We start from the raw sequence: 14,177 nt of genomic DNA, 5'->3' as shown, positions 1-14,177 counted from the left end.
TGTTTCAGCCAAAGGGCCACCTTTGTTTGCCCATAGTGATTAACATGCCTTTTGAGAAGATTAAGCCAACATTGATTCTCCCTCCCAGCCCCCAGTAACACCTTTGTACACAGCACATTTGGAGAAGGAAAAGGAATATTCACAGCTATTTTCACGTTTTCAAATAAAATTTTCAGCCCCTAATCAGTGATCTGTGCCTCCTTGATTAGAAGAGCTATGTTGTATAGCTTTAAAGGAAACTTAAAGAGGAAAAAAAGGGAATAGTATTTTTATCCCTATGATTAAGTAGTAGTTTTGAATTTTGAGGCATCTATAGCCAGGCCCCATAGTGAGGACCAAGTTGTAAGACTGCTTGAATGTAATATTTGTTACTCAGATCCTATGACTGGTACCTTGACTTAACAAATCTTTCTAAAAAGGAAAATGTATCTGTCTCTTTTTAACAGCAGTTACTTTAAAAAGAAAAAATGATGGCACCTCACCATCCCCATTAGAATACTTTCCCCTGACTCTTATATGCTGCTCTGGAAACAAAGTAGCTAATAAAGAAAAGTGCCTTTGGAATGTAACTTGTTACTTGGAGTATTTGCCTATGAGAACTTTGTGCTCCATAAAGAATACTGAAATTTATTCTTCCCCAAATTGATGGTACAAACATATCTCAGAAATAAAAGCCAAAAGATAAATAACAGTGTGGGCTCTGAGAGGAATCAGGGAATTTCAGAAAGAAAAATAACTAGAGCAGAAAAAGCGTAAAGGAACTCTTGGATGTTCTTGTCACCACTCAGATCCTAAAATCTATCAGAACAAGCAGAGTATGACCTGGATTTTTCTCTATGGGTTTATCTAGGCATGTTTGGAAAACTCAGCTAGCCATACTAGATTTTACTTTTCTTCATTCTCATCATGTTTTCTTTATCATATTGGAAGCCAGACTTAAGTCTGGCTTCAGTTATAGTTTTATTTAGTTTGTTTTATTTGGCTTCTTAAAACTAACAAACCCCAGCTTTAAATATTTTCTTTCTTTTTTTTTTTTTTAATCTAATCTTGTGGTCTATTTCTTTATCTGGTTTTCAGGTATCCAAAACTGGAGGATGATTGATATTATTTAATTTTGGAGTGCCAGGAATGTGCTAAACCCTGTCTAGAACAGAGATTTAGATAGCCAGTTGATGCTGTCAGTGAGGATAGATCCCCAAAACACAGACCTCAGGAATGCTCTTAGAAAAGTATTAAATGGTAACAAAGTATAAAGGTCTAAGAAACTTGGAAATGTGAAGTCTGTACAGTTCTGGTAAAATTATTCCCATCATTTGTTTAGAATATGAAATGATCCTCAGTGATGGACAGATATTCTTGCAAAATCATCTACAGGCTTTTGGGCAGGTATATGTCATTCAATTACATAATAAAGCATCCTAGGCACTTGGCTTCTTTGAACCTTTTTTTCCCTTTAAAATGAGAATAACTATATCTGGCCTGTTTCATACAACTCATATGGAGATCAAATGAAGTAAAATGTTTTAAAACACTTGGAAAAATTTACAGTGTACACAAATAAATCTTTTGGGGTGTATACAGATTTTTTTTTTTTCCCCTTTTAGGTTTTTGCCCTATTTCCATTCTCAGGGTTTGCAATGGCATGCAGGCAGGTATATTTTTTTTATCAAAAAGCAACCAAGCTGCTCACCATGTTGGCACTTGGCATGATAAACCATCAGAGAAAAATATGAAACTCATTAATAGGTTGATAGCATATTCAGCCTGCTTTCACGATTGTGTCTGGAACATTAAATTTCTAAAAGTTCCAGGATTATGACTTCCTCCCATTCCTTATTTGTAATCAGTCATCTTTAATACTGATTTAGATTGTTGCATGGTATCTGTTAATTAGCTATATATATTTACAATAATTTTACAAGAATTAAGGTTTTATTTCACCTCATTTGTCCTTTGAGGAAGATGGACGTGGACTGCATTTGTTTTTTTTTTTTAATATACCTACTGGGTGTTTTTATTTTCCCCTCCAGGATACAATGTCTCTTTGCTATACGACCTTGAAAATCTGCCTGCATCCAAGGATTCCATCGTGCATCAGGCTGGCATGTTGAAACGAAACTGTTTTGCCTCTGTCTTTGAGAAATACTTCCAGTTCCAAGAAGAGGGCAAGGAAGGGGAGAACAGGGCAGTTATCCATTATAGGGATGATGAGACCATGTGAGTATAGGTAGAATTTGGTCCTGAAATTTCGTTGTGTCTGTCACATGTGCTTGCCAAAAGATGTTCAGCTAAGTCAGACCTTAAACTATATTGTGTGAAGCCCCCCAAAGTGTCTTTCTCATAAAATTCTTTAACCCAGGATATAGATGGTATGGCGAAGGAGAAGGCCACTTCTCCTTGTCTACAGAAAGTTGGCAAAAGATAAAAAGAGAATCTAGCACTTCCTTTAAGGCACTAACATTTTGAGTCCCCTTCTATAATTTAGCTGGGTAATCAGGAGGCTGAGGGTAACTATAGGTTCTAAGAAATATTTTTTTTTAAGTGGGGTTCTGAGAATCAGCTAACTCTGGATTCCAAATCATACCATATAGACAAGTTCATAACGTCCACTTTGGGTGATTTTCATCTCTTGCCTCACGTAAAGTTTGCATTTATTGTACTGACTTCGTGGCCATAGATAATCAGTCTCACTAGCACACCTTGTTTTATGAATTAAAAGGTTTATGATGACTTTACCCTCCTGCCTCGCTTATAGATCAAGTTCTCAACAAAACCCTGTTCTGATTCTGTACTTACTTGTGGGTTTTGTTCCTTCAGGTATGTTGAGTCAAAAAAGGACAGAGTCACAGTAGTCTTCAGCACAGTGTTTAAGGATGACGACGATGTGGTCATTGGAAAGGTGTTCATGCAGGTATGGAGCAGACATCTTGGGGCGGGGAGATGTAAGCCTGGTGACTTACACCCTGCCATCAAAGAGACTTCCCTCGTGGTCCAGTGGCTAAGATTCCTCACTCCAATGCAAGGGGGCCCAGGTTCGATCCCTGGTCAGGGAGCTGGATCCCACATGCCACAACTAAGACCCAGCACAGCTAAATAATAAATAAGTAGATATTTTTTTAAAAAGATAAGAACTGGCAGCCCCATTGATGTTGAAACTTGATTTAAACAGTCCCCCATCAAGCTCACTGAATTTTTTTTTCTTAGTGGTTTTAGCCCTTTTCCGGGACTGAACTAGAGTTGGTTCAGACGGTAAAGAATCCACCTGCAGTGCGGGAGACCTGGGTTCAATCCGTAGGTTGGGAAGATCCCCTGGAAGAGGATCCCCTGGAGTGGCAGCCCACTCTAGTATTCTTGACTGGAGAATCCCCATGGACAGAGGAGCCTGGTGGGCTACAGAATGGGAGTCACAAAGAATCAGACATGACTGAGCAACTAAGCATAGCACATAGTAACAAGATGACTGAATATGAAATAGCCTTCCTGCCATGGGGTCTTTGATTTAAAGCTTGGTCACGTTTCCTGCCCTCTTAAGTTTTCTTCAAGCTTCTAGCAAGGTTTGTTGGCTTGGCTTGTTAGTCCTAAAGTCTTTTCAGAATGGAATCTAGAGAAAATTCTTAGGTGGTAGGTAATGCATTAATAGCGTAGAGTTGTCAAACTGGCAGTGAAGAGAATGGGCCTGAGTTTGGCTGAGGTCTCCATGGAGCGCCTCCCTCAGAAGCAGCTCATCTACTAGAAGAGTAATGGGTGTTAGCAGGACATTTTGTAATTGGATTTCTGGTGTGGTTGGACTCAGGTCTGACACAATACAACCATTGTGGCTTTGTCATGCTGTCTGCTAACCAGTTGCTGGCTTTAGGACATGAGAGCTCACTGGTGAAGTGGTATCCTGGCTCGTTTCTTATGAGACAGCTCAGCATTCAAAGTCTAGTACAGAGGTTAAATTAAAAAAAAAAAAAAAACCACAAAACTTTGTATGTTCATTCTGTTCCTTGGCAGGGTAATGAAATTTAAGAATTCCAGGACAGAAGCTCTTTTGCCAGGTTGAGTTGAAAAATAATTGTGCTTAATATAGTGAGAATACTTTATGTGTAGGCATTCTAAGTGGCTAGGGGAATCTTCAAAAGGGATATTCTCCATTTGACCATCTGTAGTGGCTTTTTGTGTTAAGCTAATTAATCAGAAACTAATTTTGTAGTGCCCATGCAGAAGAATCAGAATATTGACACAGCGTTTGAGAGTACTAAACTTTCAAAAGTGTGTGTGTGTGCGGACACATAGATATGTATGTCTTAGGTCCTAAATGTAAACCTCAGACAGGCATTTCATGTGTTTTTATGCAAAATTGACAGGGGAATTAAATGCAGTAGCTCAGAAATTGGGCTAAATCCAGACTGACAAGCTAATTTTAAAACCTATGAAGTATATATTTAGATTTGGCTGGGTTTTTTTTACCAGTCTTCTTCCACTTTATTCCAGACAACATCTTAACTTATTTTTATACTTTAAACAGATCTTGTCTTGGAGAGTGTACTGGAGATTTGTTCCTTAGGAGAATTTTGAGTATTCTTTTTTGCATGTGAACTTATGCTCTCCCTCAGAGTCCATGTGGTGGGACACTTGTCTAAAAGAGAAAAGAAGGTCTGCATTTTTGTACCGACAGTGTCTCCAGTGAGTGACGGCCTGGCCCCATGTGAAAAGGCGGTGCCCAGGAAGCCGTCTGCCCTTCCTCCCTCTCCAGACTCAGAGGCAGTGGTAATTTACTTGAAATGACCTTAGTAATGTGCACTTATTTTGCTGGTTTTCCCCTCCAAAATAAATCAAGCACTGTCCTAGGCCTAGTTATTTTAAATTTCTAGGAAAAAGGAGAGCAGTGAATGCCTAGCCTAGAATGCCGTGACCTGGGAAGGCTGGTCGTGGTCACTTGTCTGTCTGTTGTGGGTCCTTGTTTCCCATGCTGACATGCACCTCCAGCCTGGTCAGAATGCCATCCCTCCCTTGTCATTTGTCAGGCTGACTTGGAGGGATGCTTATTGCTGTCATTTGGAAAAAGACAGGGAGGGGCATTCCCCACTCTTATGGATGTGCTGGTGCTCACCTTTGTAGGTATATGAGCTGTGAGCATCAGAGAAAACCTGGTAGATATCATTTCAGCACTCATTACGTGAAAAGCAATAGTTACCCTTTCAGAGATTGGTGAACTAGAATTGTTTATATAACTAGATCTTTAAGTTAGTTCAGTAGGTAAGAAAAATTAAGTGGAAACCACTGGTTACTATATGTTCAGGACAAGACAAGCAGTTTGCCTCATAGGCAGTGCTGAAGATGTTATTCTGAGGATCCTTGCTGCCTGTGTACATATGGGGTTACACCTGTAGGATATTTTCCTGAACTGGGGACCCTGAGGCAAAGTGAGTAATTTTGGTAGCATTGCCAACCCCCTCTCCAGAGAGGTTATGTCATTTCCCTCCCACCTCCAATGCATGAGTGTCCATTTTCCCAAAGTGGAGCTGAACTTGTGGATTTCTGCCAGTCTGACAGGTTAAAAATGGTTTCTGCTTTCTCTTATGAACACAGTCAAACCATCTTTTTTTTTTTCTTAACGCTGAAGGCTGTTTTTTTTCTTTTCTTGTGAGATGTCTCTTGATGGCCCCTACCCATTTTTCTATTGGGTTATTGATTTTCTCAGTTTCTTCACATACTTGGGAGACTGGCCGTTTGTCTGTGATAAGAGTTGCAGATTTTTTTTTTTCCAGTTAGTCATTAGACTTCGTGGGTTGTTTTTGTTGTTTGGTTTTCCCCCAGGTAGAACTTTATTTTCATGTAGTGAAATTGATCAACCTCTGGGGCTTCTAGGTTTTGAGTCATAGTTAGAAACGCCTTCCCTACTGCAAGGTTGTAAAGAAATCTACCTGCATTATTTTCCTGGTGTTTTTATAGTTTCATGTTTTATGTGTAAATCTTACTGCCTATGGGTAGTTTCTCTTGGTGCATGATATGAAAGGTGGAGCCGTCTTTTTTTCTAAGTGACTACTCCCTGTCCCAGTGGCAGCTGTTTAAAAGTCCATGTTTACACTATTGGTTTAAGATGCTGCCTTTATCATATACTTAATTTCTGTGTATATTTGGGTTTATTCTGAGCTTCTGTGGTCAGTTGTGCTTTGATGGAAGAAAGAAATAATATTGTGATGCCCCAAAGAGAAAAAAAGGAAGAAAAAAGAGGCAGTATTGCTGATACATATGTAACAAGACTCTTAAAGCAAAAGCGCTGGGTTGGTGGGTTGATTGGCTTTAAGTGTTGTGTAAGAGAGAAAAACCAAGGAGAAACAAAGGCAGGAGATTGCTTGAATTATAGCCCCAAGTCAGTATATTGTTAACCAACTCTGAAATGTATCACTCTCCAGGTACAAAACTGAGAAGTGCTGCCAAGTCCCCACGGGTTTACAGATACTGCCATCTGGTTGTGAATGCCACATGTACCAGTGAACTGGAGCATTCAAGAAACTTATGAAACACAAAGTGCTGGCAGGCAGTTTTTATCTGTTCTCCCTGCCGGGGCTAAAAGAGGGAAACTGATAGAAGTTAGAGAACCTCCCAACCCAGTTGCAGAATGAACGGTATTTTCTAGAGAAGGGCAATTTCAGCAGTTTTGCTTTAAGGATTTCCATTTTGAATTATCTTGGATCCTTCCCTCCCTCTTCAGATATTTTTCCTTTGGGGATCAAAGTTCAGAGGGGAGCTCACCTAACCCAGTGATGTTATTTCCCACCAACCTTTGGAAGCTACACGAGGAGTTCAGAAGGCAGGGGGTGAAAAAGACGAGCTCCCCGACTGGGCATTAGACCTCCTCAGGCAGCATCCTTCCTTCACGTTTCTGCTGCTGAGGGCTTGCCCACCAGTGTGTGTCCTGCTGCGGGTGGAAGTGTAGTCCCTGCTCCTTCCTTCACAGTGTGCTGGCTCTGTCAGCTAGGGGAGTGGTGCTTGCTTTCTCATTCTTGTGCTAGACAGCCTCTTTGAAGGGCAGAGGACTAGGTACAGAGATGAATAAAAGAATCCTTGACTTGAGGAGCTTAAAACCTGGTAGGTAGCCTCCAACTAATAAAAAAATTAAAAAAAAAAAAAAACCTGGTAGGGAAGCCAGATGCATTAATGAATAGTGAAATATCACAGTAGAGGTTTGTAGAAAAGCTGCTCTCCCCACAGGAGAGCAGCCAGCTGTGCCCAGGCTGTTGGAGAGAACGTTATATCTGGGCAGCAGTAGAAGGAATGTTGTAGACTGAAGGGCTATATGACTTGCTCTCAGTACGCTCAGAAAACTCGGGGACCTTGGAAAACTTTTGGTTCCATCTTTCTGTCCTCCAGAGAGTTTAAACCATAGGTTTTACTGGCGTTGCTGGAAAGTCCAGTCCTGTTATTACAGATCTGGGTTGAGACAGGGATGCCTCGTGTCACTTACCTGTTTATACAGGAATGTATGGATTGGGAACGCTTGAGATGTGGAAGTTAGGACGGGGAAGAATGGCTTGGTTTTGACATCCTTAGGCATTTTTCTGTAGTTTGCTGAGGGTGGATACATTTTGTCAAGGGAGCTCTTACTTGAGCTCCACTTGACATCTTAATCAAATTTCCTGAAAAATATAACCTCCTTTCATATTAAATCAAAAGAAACTAATAAACTGTCATCCTTATCCTGAACATAATCTGGTTCTCCGAGTGCTTTGCAATTTGTTGTCTATTTAGCCTCAGAAGTAATTTTATCATGCATATTTTTCCAAAACAAAAGAAAGGGAAGAGAATTAACAGTGCTTTTCTTCACTCTTTGAAGATTGGACTTGTTAAGTACTTTGTGATCTCTCCTCTTTGAATCTGAAGTGCACTGATGGCAGCCAACACTGGTAATATTTTACGTTGTGCTGTGCTGAATCGCTCAGTCATGTCTGACTTTCCGCGACCCCATGGACTGTAGCCCGCCAGGCTCCTCTGTCCATGAGGATTCTCCAGGCAAGAATACTGGAGTGGGTTGCCATGCCCTCCTCCAGGGGAATCTTCCCAACCCAGGGATCGAACCCAGGTCTCCCACATTGCAGGCAGATTCTTTACCATCCGAGCCACCAGGGAAGCCCAAGAATACTGGAGTGGGTAGCCTATGCCTTCTCCAGGGGATCTTCCCAAGCCTGGAATCGAACTGGGGTCTCCTGCATCGCAGGTGGATTCTTGACCAGCTGAGCTACCAGGGAAGACCAGTGTTTCACATTAGGTGTCATTCATTTTTAGCCTCTGCCAGACAGAGGGCTCAGAGGTCACATCACAGGGCAAACCCCAGAGCATAGGTTGCTGTTCTTGCTGTTCATCTCACACCAAATCCTCTTCTGGCTGCTTTTTGCTTCATCCTGGCAGGAGTTCAAAGAAGGACGCAGAGCCAGCCACACAGCCCCACAGGTCCTCTTCAGCCACAGGGAACCTCCCCTAGAGCTGAAAGATACCGATGCCGCCGTGGGTGACAACATCGGCTACATTACCTTTGGTGAGCCGGGCGGGGTTGCCACATTTGCACACCTTGGTGGGTTCATACTGCAGTTGAAATGGGGCTGAGTGGTGAAAGCAGGTGTGCCAGAGTGTTCCTGTTGCCGGCGCCATGACTGTAGGAGGCATGTCATGGAGCACTAATACAAGTCATGCGCTGTTTTTTTTTTTTATACAGTAATCATTTTCCTTTTTTCCCTGTTTTATCTAAATCCTCAGGGGGAAAAAGGGTAGCTTCTGGTGTGAAGTAGGAGAGGTTAGGGCCACATGAGCACTACTAAGCAGCTAGATGGGGTTCTCTGTCCTTTGGCGCCTGTTAGGTTTTTTTTGCTCATCAGACCAGAGCTCCAGCCATGATTCACTTACCCACTTTCCCTCTGGAGAGATTCACATCCACCCCTCTCACAGCTTGCTTCAGCCTAGTGAGCTGGTTCATTGTTAACAGCTGACGGTTTAGAATCGCAGCTCATACGCATACTGACCCTGATGGCACTAAAATGTCCCCTTTTGTGAAGTTCTCTAAGTCACCTGAGTGCTGAAGTTTCACCAGTTTATTGGCGATGAGCGGGTTGATTAACCAGGTTTCCTTAAGTCTGATCTACATTTATTTTTTTTTTAGCACGTTACTCTCTCTGAGGTTGGGACAGCCTGTTACAGTTTAATTAGCAGTGTCTCTCTTTGTGCTACATAAACTGATGGTGAACTTATAGTCATTAGCATCTCAGGACCTCTGCAGTATAGTTATCTCCTGGCCTGGCGCTCTTTTCTCTTGAGGGCAAGTTGACACACAGTGATCCCACCCCTTCTTAGGAGGCATTTCTTTTCGTTTCAACAAAACTTGACACTCAAGGACTTTGCTGATGCCAATTCCACTGAGTAGGATAGATGCAGAAGGTAGAGGGGATTCCCAGAACCCAGAGGGAGAGGCGTGCAGGTCTGCCCAGGTGTGAAGCCGAGTGACTGACTGCACAGGGCTTCACGGGTCATGCAGTGGCAGGGGCTTTTCTCAGCCCCCATCCAAAGCAGCTCTTCCTGCCATTCCCCATCAGGAGTGCTCAGGTTCTTGTCCCTTCCTGTTTGGTGTTCACCACAGACTACATGGTCCTCTAGGGATCTAGTTTCTCTGAACGCTTACTCTGCCTTGGCACCAAGGGCCTACAGCAGGCAGGCTTTCTTCTCTAATCCCCATTGCTCCAGAGTCCACCCAGGTAGCCAGTTGTGTCATCTTCTAGAGAGACTTCTGAGAGGCAAGAGCTAGTAGATTTCACAGTGCACAGTCGGAGAGTCCAGACCCGGAATGAATGCCAGGACCAAGCCCTTCCCCTGGGGATCCCTGGTTTTCGGCCATGGTCTCCTCCATTTGCACTCACTGGCAGAAAACCCTAATGAAACAAGTGGACGGTCCCAAAGCAGGGCTAGATGGGAGCCGACGGCAGGCTGCTGGTCTCTGCACCCTTTGGCATTGGTGTCGCTAGACCTTGACACCTTGTCTGTGCCCCACCCAGTGCTGTTCCCTCGCCACACCAACGCCAGTGCGCGAGACAACACCATCAACCTGATCCACACGTTCCGGGACTACCTGCACTACCACATCAAGTGCTCTAAGGTGAGTGGGAGCAGCCACAGCCCCTGTGCTCCGGGCCATTCTCTCCACCAGAGCTCATGGCATAAAGTCCTCTCTGGTCCAGGCTGTTGGTAGGAACTCTACAGAGATGGTTCTGTAGGCTTTGAATCATGGCCTTTCTCCATCCCTCTCACTCCATAGCAGAAAGGTGAATATATGCTTCCTTGCACGGCCCTACGTCAACCCCAGGGTGGATGTTCCCAGACCTTTCTGATAATTTCCACTACTTAGAGCAAAGCCTTTCTGGAACATGACCCTGCTTCAGTACCCATTGTGTTTGCCTCCAGGCCTATATTCACACACGTATGCGGGCAAAAACATCGGACTTCCTCAAGGTGCTGAACCGTGCACGCCCAGATGCCGAGAAAAAGGAAATGAAAACAATCACGTGAGTAGCACCATCCTGCCGCAGGACTACCTTCCTCTCCTAAGCTCACCAAGGAGGTCATGGGTGTCGGTGACCCAGGTGTCTGGGCAGTGGCTGCAGGTGAGACAGGCAGGGGGGCGCCTATAGCTGCCTGGCAGACTAAAGGTGGGACAAACAGGTTTTCACGTCTGAATGGGCCTCCTTGTCTCCACATCTCTGTGATCGAGGAGAGTGGCTGCTAGGAAGAAACACAGACCTTTTTACCAAGATGAACTATGTTCTCTTTGGGCCTGAGTTGAGAGGCCTATCTTAACTGTCTTGATGTCTTCTTGTAGAAGTGGAATAATCTGCTTGAGGACATATAGTTGCATAAATAGGCCTGGAACTATTCCAAAACATTCTTTTTCCTGGTCCGAGTCTTGGCAGGAATTTTGCCTGAAGAGGAGGTCGACTTTATCTGAGGTGGAGATGATGAGGAGCGCCCTGAAGGGTGCAGGACACTGTCCGCAGTAGAGCAGCATGGTCAAGGGCCTGGGGGTTTGGGTCTGTGCCAGGTGCCGACTCTTGGGACCCCCTCTGGTAAGGTTTCCGCCATCCTGTTCTCCAGGCAGAGAAATAGGTGCTCATCTCCTATCACTTGTTACCATTGAATTAAACGTCCTGAGGTGAACTAAGCACCCCCACAACCCTCACAGCCATTTCCAGGACCCCACACTCTTGGGAAAACCTTCTATAGGTATGTTGTGCCTAGGCCTTCAGGCTCCTTTCCTTGGCCTCTTCTACCAAGCTAGTTTTTGCTGCCATTTCACAAGGTGAGAGAGGGTCTGAGTCTTGGGCACCTGAGCAGAGTGCTTTTAATCTCAGAAGCATCAGACATTTATAGAGAGCAATGTAAGTCACCCCTGCCTTCTAGACTTTAGAGGCTGCCTATCTCACTAGGAAATTGATACCAAGGATCTTTCTCTAGAATAACTCCTCGCACTGCCCAGAGCCAGCAGAGTGTTCAGTCCACAGCTGGATCCTCTGCTTGGAAGTGCCCATGTGCCATGGCAAGACAATGGCAGCATCATTCCTTCTACCCTGCAGCTTTGTAGCACAGCCTAAAATGGCCAGAACGTGAAAGGTGGTGAGGCGGGGTGGGCGTGTCCTGGGGGCACGTCTCTCGCTGACCTGCAGACTCTTAACCTCCATCATGGAGTGGACAGGTCTCCCTTTGCTTGCCTGCTTGCTTCTCTCACGCACACCACGTTGGTGACATTGAGTGTGAGGCAGCCAATTTTGTGCCAGTTTCAGGGCCTGGTTCAGTAGAGGCCAGGAGGTGAGCCGGCAGCCAGTGCAGCAGAAGGCAGCCTGACCCGCCAGCCTGTGGCCCACCAAATGGGGCTGGGCATCATAAATAGTCACAAACTTCTGCTGTCGCCTTCAGCCCTGTACCTGTCTGTCTGTTAAGTAGAAACGCCCACCAGGCAGCCACTACCCAGTGTCTCCCCACAGGGCTTCTCCCCTGGCTCCGTCACACAGCCTGGCAGCCTTGAAGTGTGGGGTCACTGCAAAGCAGGTGCAGTGGAAGGGCAGGAGCAACTGCCTGTCCTGATGGGGGACTAAGAAAAGATGAGTCCTTGAAGGAGCCAGTTGTCCATAAACTTCCTTCCTGGAATTTAAGGAGAGCAGCTTTGCCTTTTTCCGTCCTGTGACCTCTCTGGCAGAGGTGAGCCCCAGAAAGGAGAAGCAGGAGGTAAACAACCCTGAAAACCAGATTGAGTTGCCAAGGCTAGGCAGGAGAAGCCAGGAGCCCTGTTCTGCTCTGGGTTCTCAGAACCTGGAGCAGCATAAAGGAGGGTGGCATCCCTACTGTGATCAGAAGCCAGCCATCAGCACCCCACAGAGCTCTGTCAGAATTGAGCTTTCTGTTGGGGAATGGATAACAAAATATTTTAGCTTCATCTGTGGTAGGGTAAGACATTCCAGGCAGGAAAATCTTAGTTCCCATAGTCCTCCGCTCTCGCTTCCAGGCTTCTGTGCCAGATGGGTACCCTCCATCTTTGGGAACCATTCCCAAAGTTGGCCATTCTTAGAATGCTGGGTAGGACAGGACACCCCAGCTCAGGAGCCTTAAGTGAAGCAAGTGTTTTGTGACTGAGTGTAGTCACCGTATGACAACACAAAGCACCTTTAAACTTGGAAAGTTTGGAGGGTTGCTTCTTCTGACATCCTGGCCCCATGGGGAAAGATTTAAGGAACTGCTGTCTGCTAGCCTGAAAAAGGTATAAGCTGTGTTAGGAGGACCCCAAATTCTTCACTCAGAAGAGGGTTGAGACCAGTCTAAAATGCAAGTAGATCTAGGCCACCCAGAAATTGTGGGCAGGTGATTCTCCTGTCTAACTTGGTATATTTACTGTCCTCATGGGCTTATTACTTGGTACCCTGAAGTATTCAATAGGAAGAAAGAGCTGATGGGTTGTTTCTGTGAAAGCTGGACCTTAACCCTTGCCTGGAGTTCCCGCATATCTCTGCTTGAGAAACATTGACCCCATCTCAGTGCAAAGCGTGGGGTGGATGGGAAGGTAAGCAGAAACTAACCTTCGCATTTAATCTCTGCTTTTGAAGGGGGAAGACGTTTTCATCCCGCTAACTCTTGGGAACAGGATGAGGAAGCGGCTGGCAACTGAAGGCTGGAACACTTGCTACTGGATAATCGTAGCTTTTAATGTTGCACCTCTTCAGGTTCTCAAGGGATTCTCCGTTTTGGTTCCATTTTGTACACGTTTGGAAAATAATCTGCAAAAACGAGCTGTGCTTGCAAGGACTTCATGGTTCCCAAGAATTAAAAAAAAAAAAAAGAATTCCACTTGATCAACTTAATTCCTTTTCTTTATCTTCCCTCCCTCACTCCCCTTTCCCTACCCCTCTTTTCCAAGCTGTTTTGCTTTGCAATATGTTACTGGTAATGAGTTGCAGGATAATGCAATCTTAACTCGTTTTCTCTAAGTATTTGAGTTCAAAACTCCTGTATCTAAAGAAATACGGTTGGGGTCATTAATAAAGAAAATCTTTCTATCTTACATGAAAATTCACTTGGTTTCTGGACTGGGAGTCCCCCTCCCCTCCCCCCCCCCCCCAAAAAGGAGGGATGAAGGATGCATCAGTACTGCCCTTGAACCTACAAACCTGCACTGGAGAAGCTTAGGTTCAGGAGCCCCCTCACCCCCACCCTCCCTGTAGAGGGGAGAAGGGCTCACTGATAAGCTCTTAGGTGGCATTTCTAAGTAAACTCGAACATGCACTGTAAAGCTGCTTAATTTGTCTCTATCAAGTTCATTGTGTTTCAGACTGGTTTGAGACTGTCAATGAATTGTGAAATCTGACATTTCCTCAGCAATTATGAGGTATTTGTAGATTCACTGCAGTTGTAAGAAACAGTGCTAAAATCCTGTAATACAATATAATTGCCAGGAGGAAGCTAATGTTGACATGATCACAATCTTACTCATATTTCCCCAGTTTTACATGCAACTCAATTTGTGTGTGTGTGTGTGGTTTCCTGTGTGTTTTTTTTCACGTGTGTGACTTCATCTTCAACGTTTTAAAATGGAATAGTAGGTGCTGTTGTGTCATACGCTGAGTACATCACTCCTATCATGGGTAAGTACTAATTCTGAAATATGT

At 44.4% G+C, this 14,177-nt stretch overlaps 1 protein-coding gene across 1 annotated transcript in view; it reads left to right on the top strand.

The window, feature by feature from the left end:
• Positions 1-13,573, top strand: part of ARPC2 (actin related protein 2/3 complex subunit 2) — a 28,064-nt gene extending 14,491 nt beyond the window's left edge. The window contains exons 6-11 of the mRNA XM_043444896.1: positions 2,031-2,217; positions 2,818-2,911; positions 8,395-8,521; positions 10,026-10,126; positions 10,432-10,532; positions 13,119-13,573. Of these exons, the coding sequence (XP_043300831.1) occupies positions 2,031-2,217; positions 2,818-2,911; positions 8,395-8,521; positions 10,026-10,126; positions 10,432-10,532; positions 13,119-13,143 (635 nt within the window). The 3' untranslated portion in view covers positions 13,144-13,573. The remainder of the gene's footprint in view (positions 1-2,030; positions 2,218-2,817; positions 2,912-8,394; positions 8,522-10,025; positions 10,127-10,431; positions 10,533-13,118) is intronic.
• Positions 13,574-14,177: the final 604 nt, after the last annotated feature.

This window comes from Cervus canadensis, chromosome 24 (assembly GCF_019320065.1).
Source record: "Cervus canadensis isolate Bull #8, Minnesota chromosome 24, ASM1932006v1, whole genome shotgun sequence".
Taxonomy (NCBI): domain Eukaryota; kingdom Metazoa; phylum Chordata; class Mammalia; order Artiodactyla; family Cervidae; genus Cervus; species Cervus canadensis.
The sequence above is the reverse complement of the archived record's forward strand: the minus strand, read 5'-3'. Positions and strand labels throughout refer to the sequence as shown.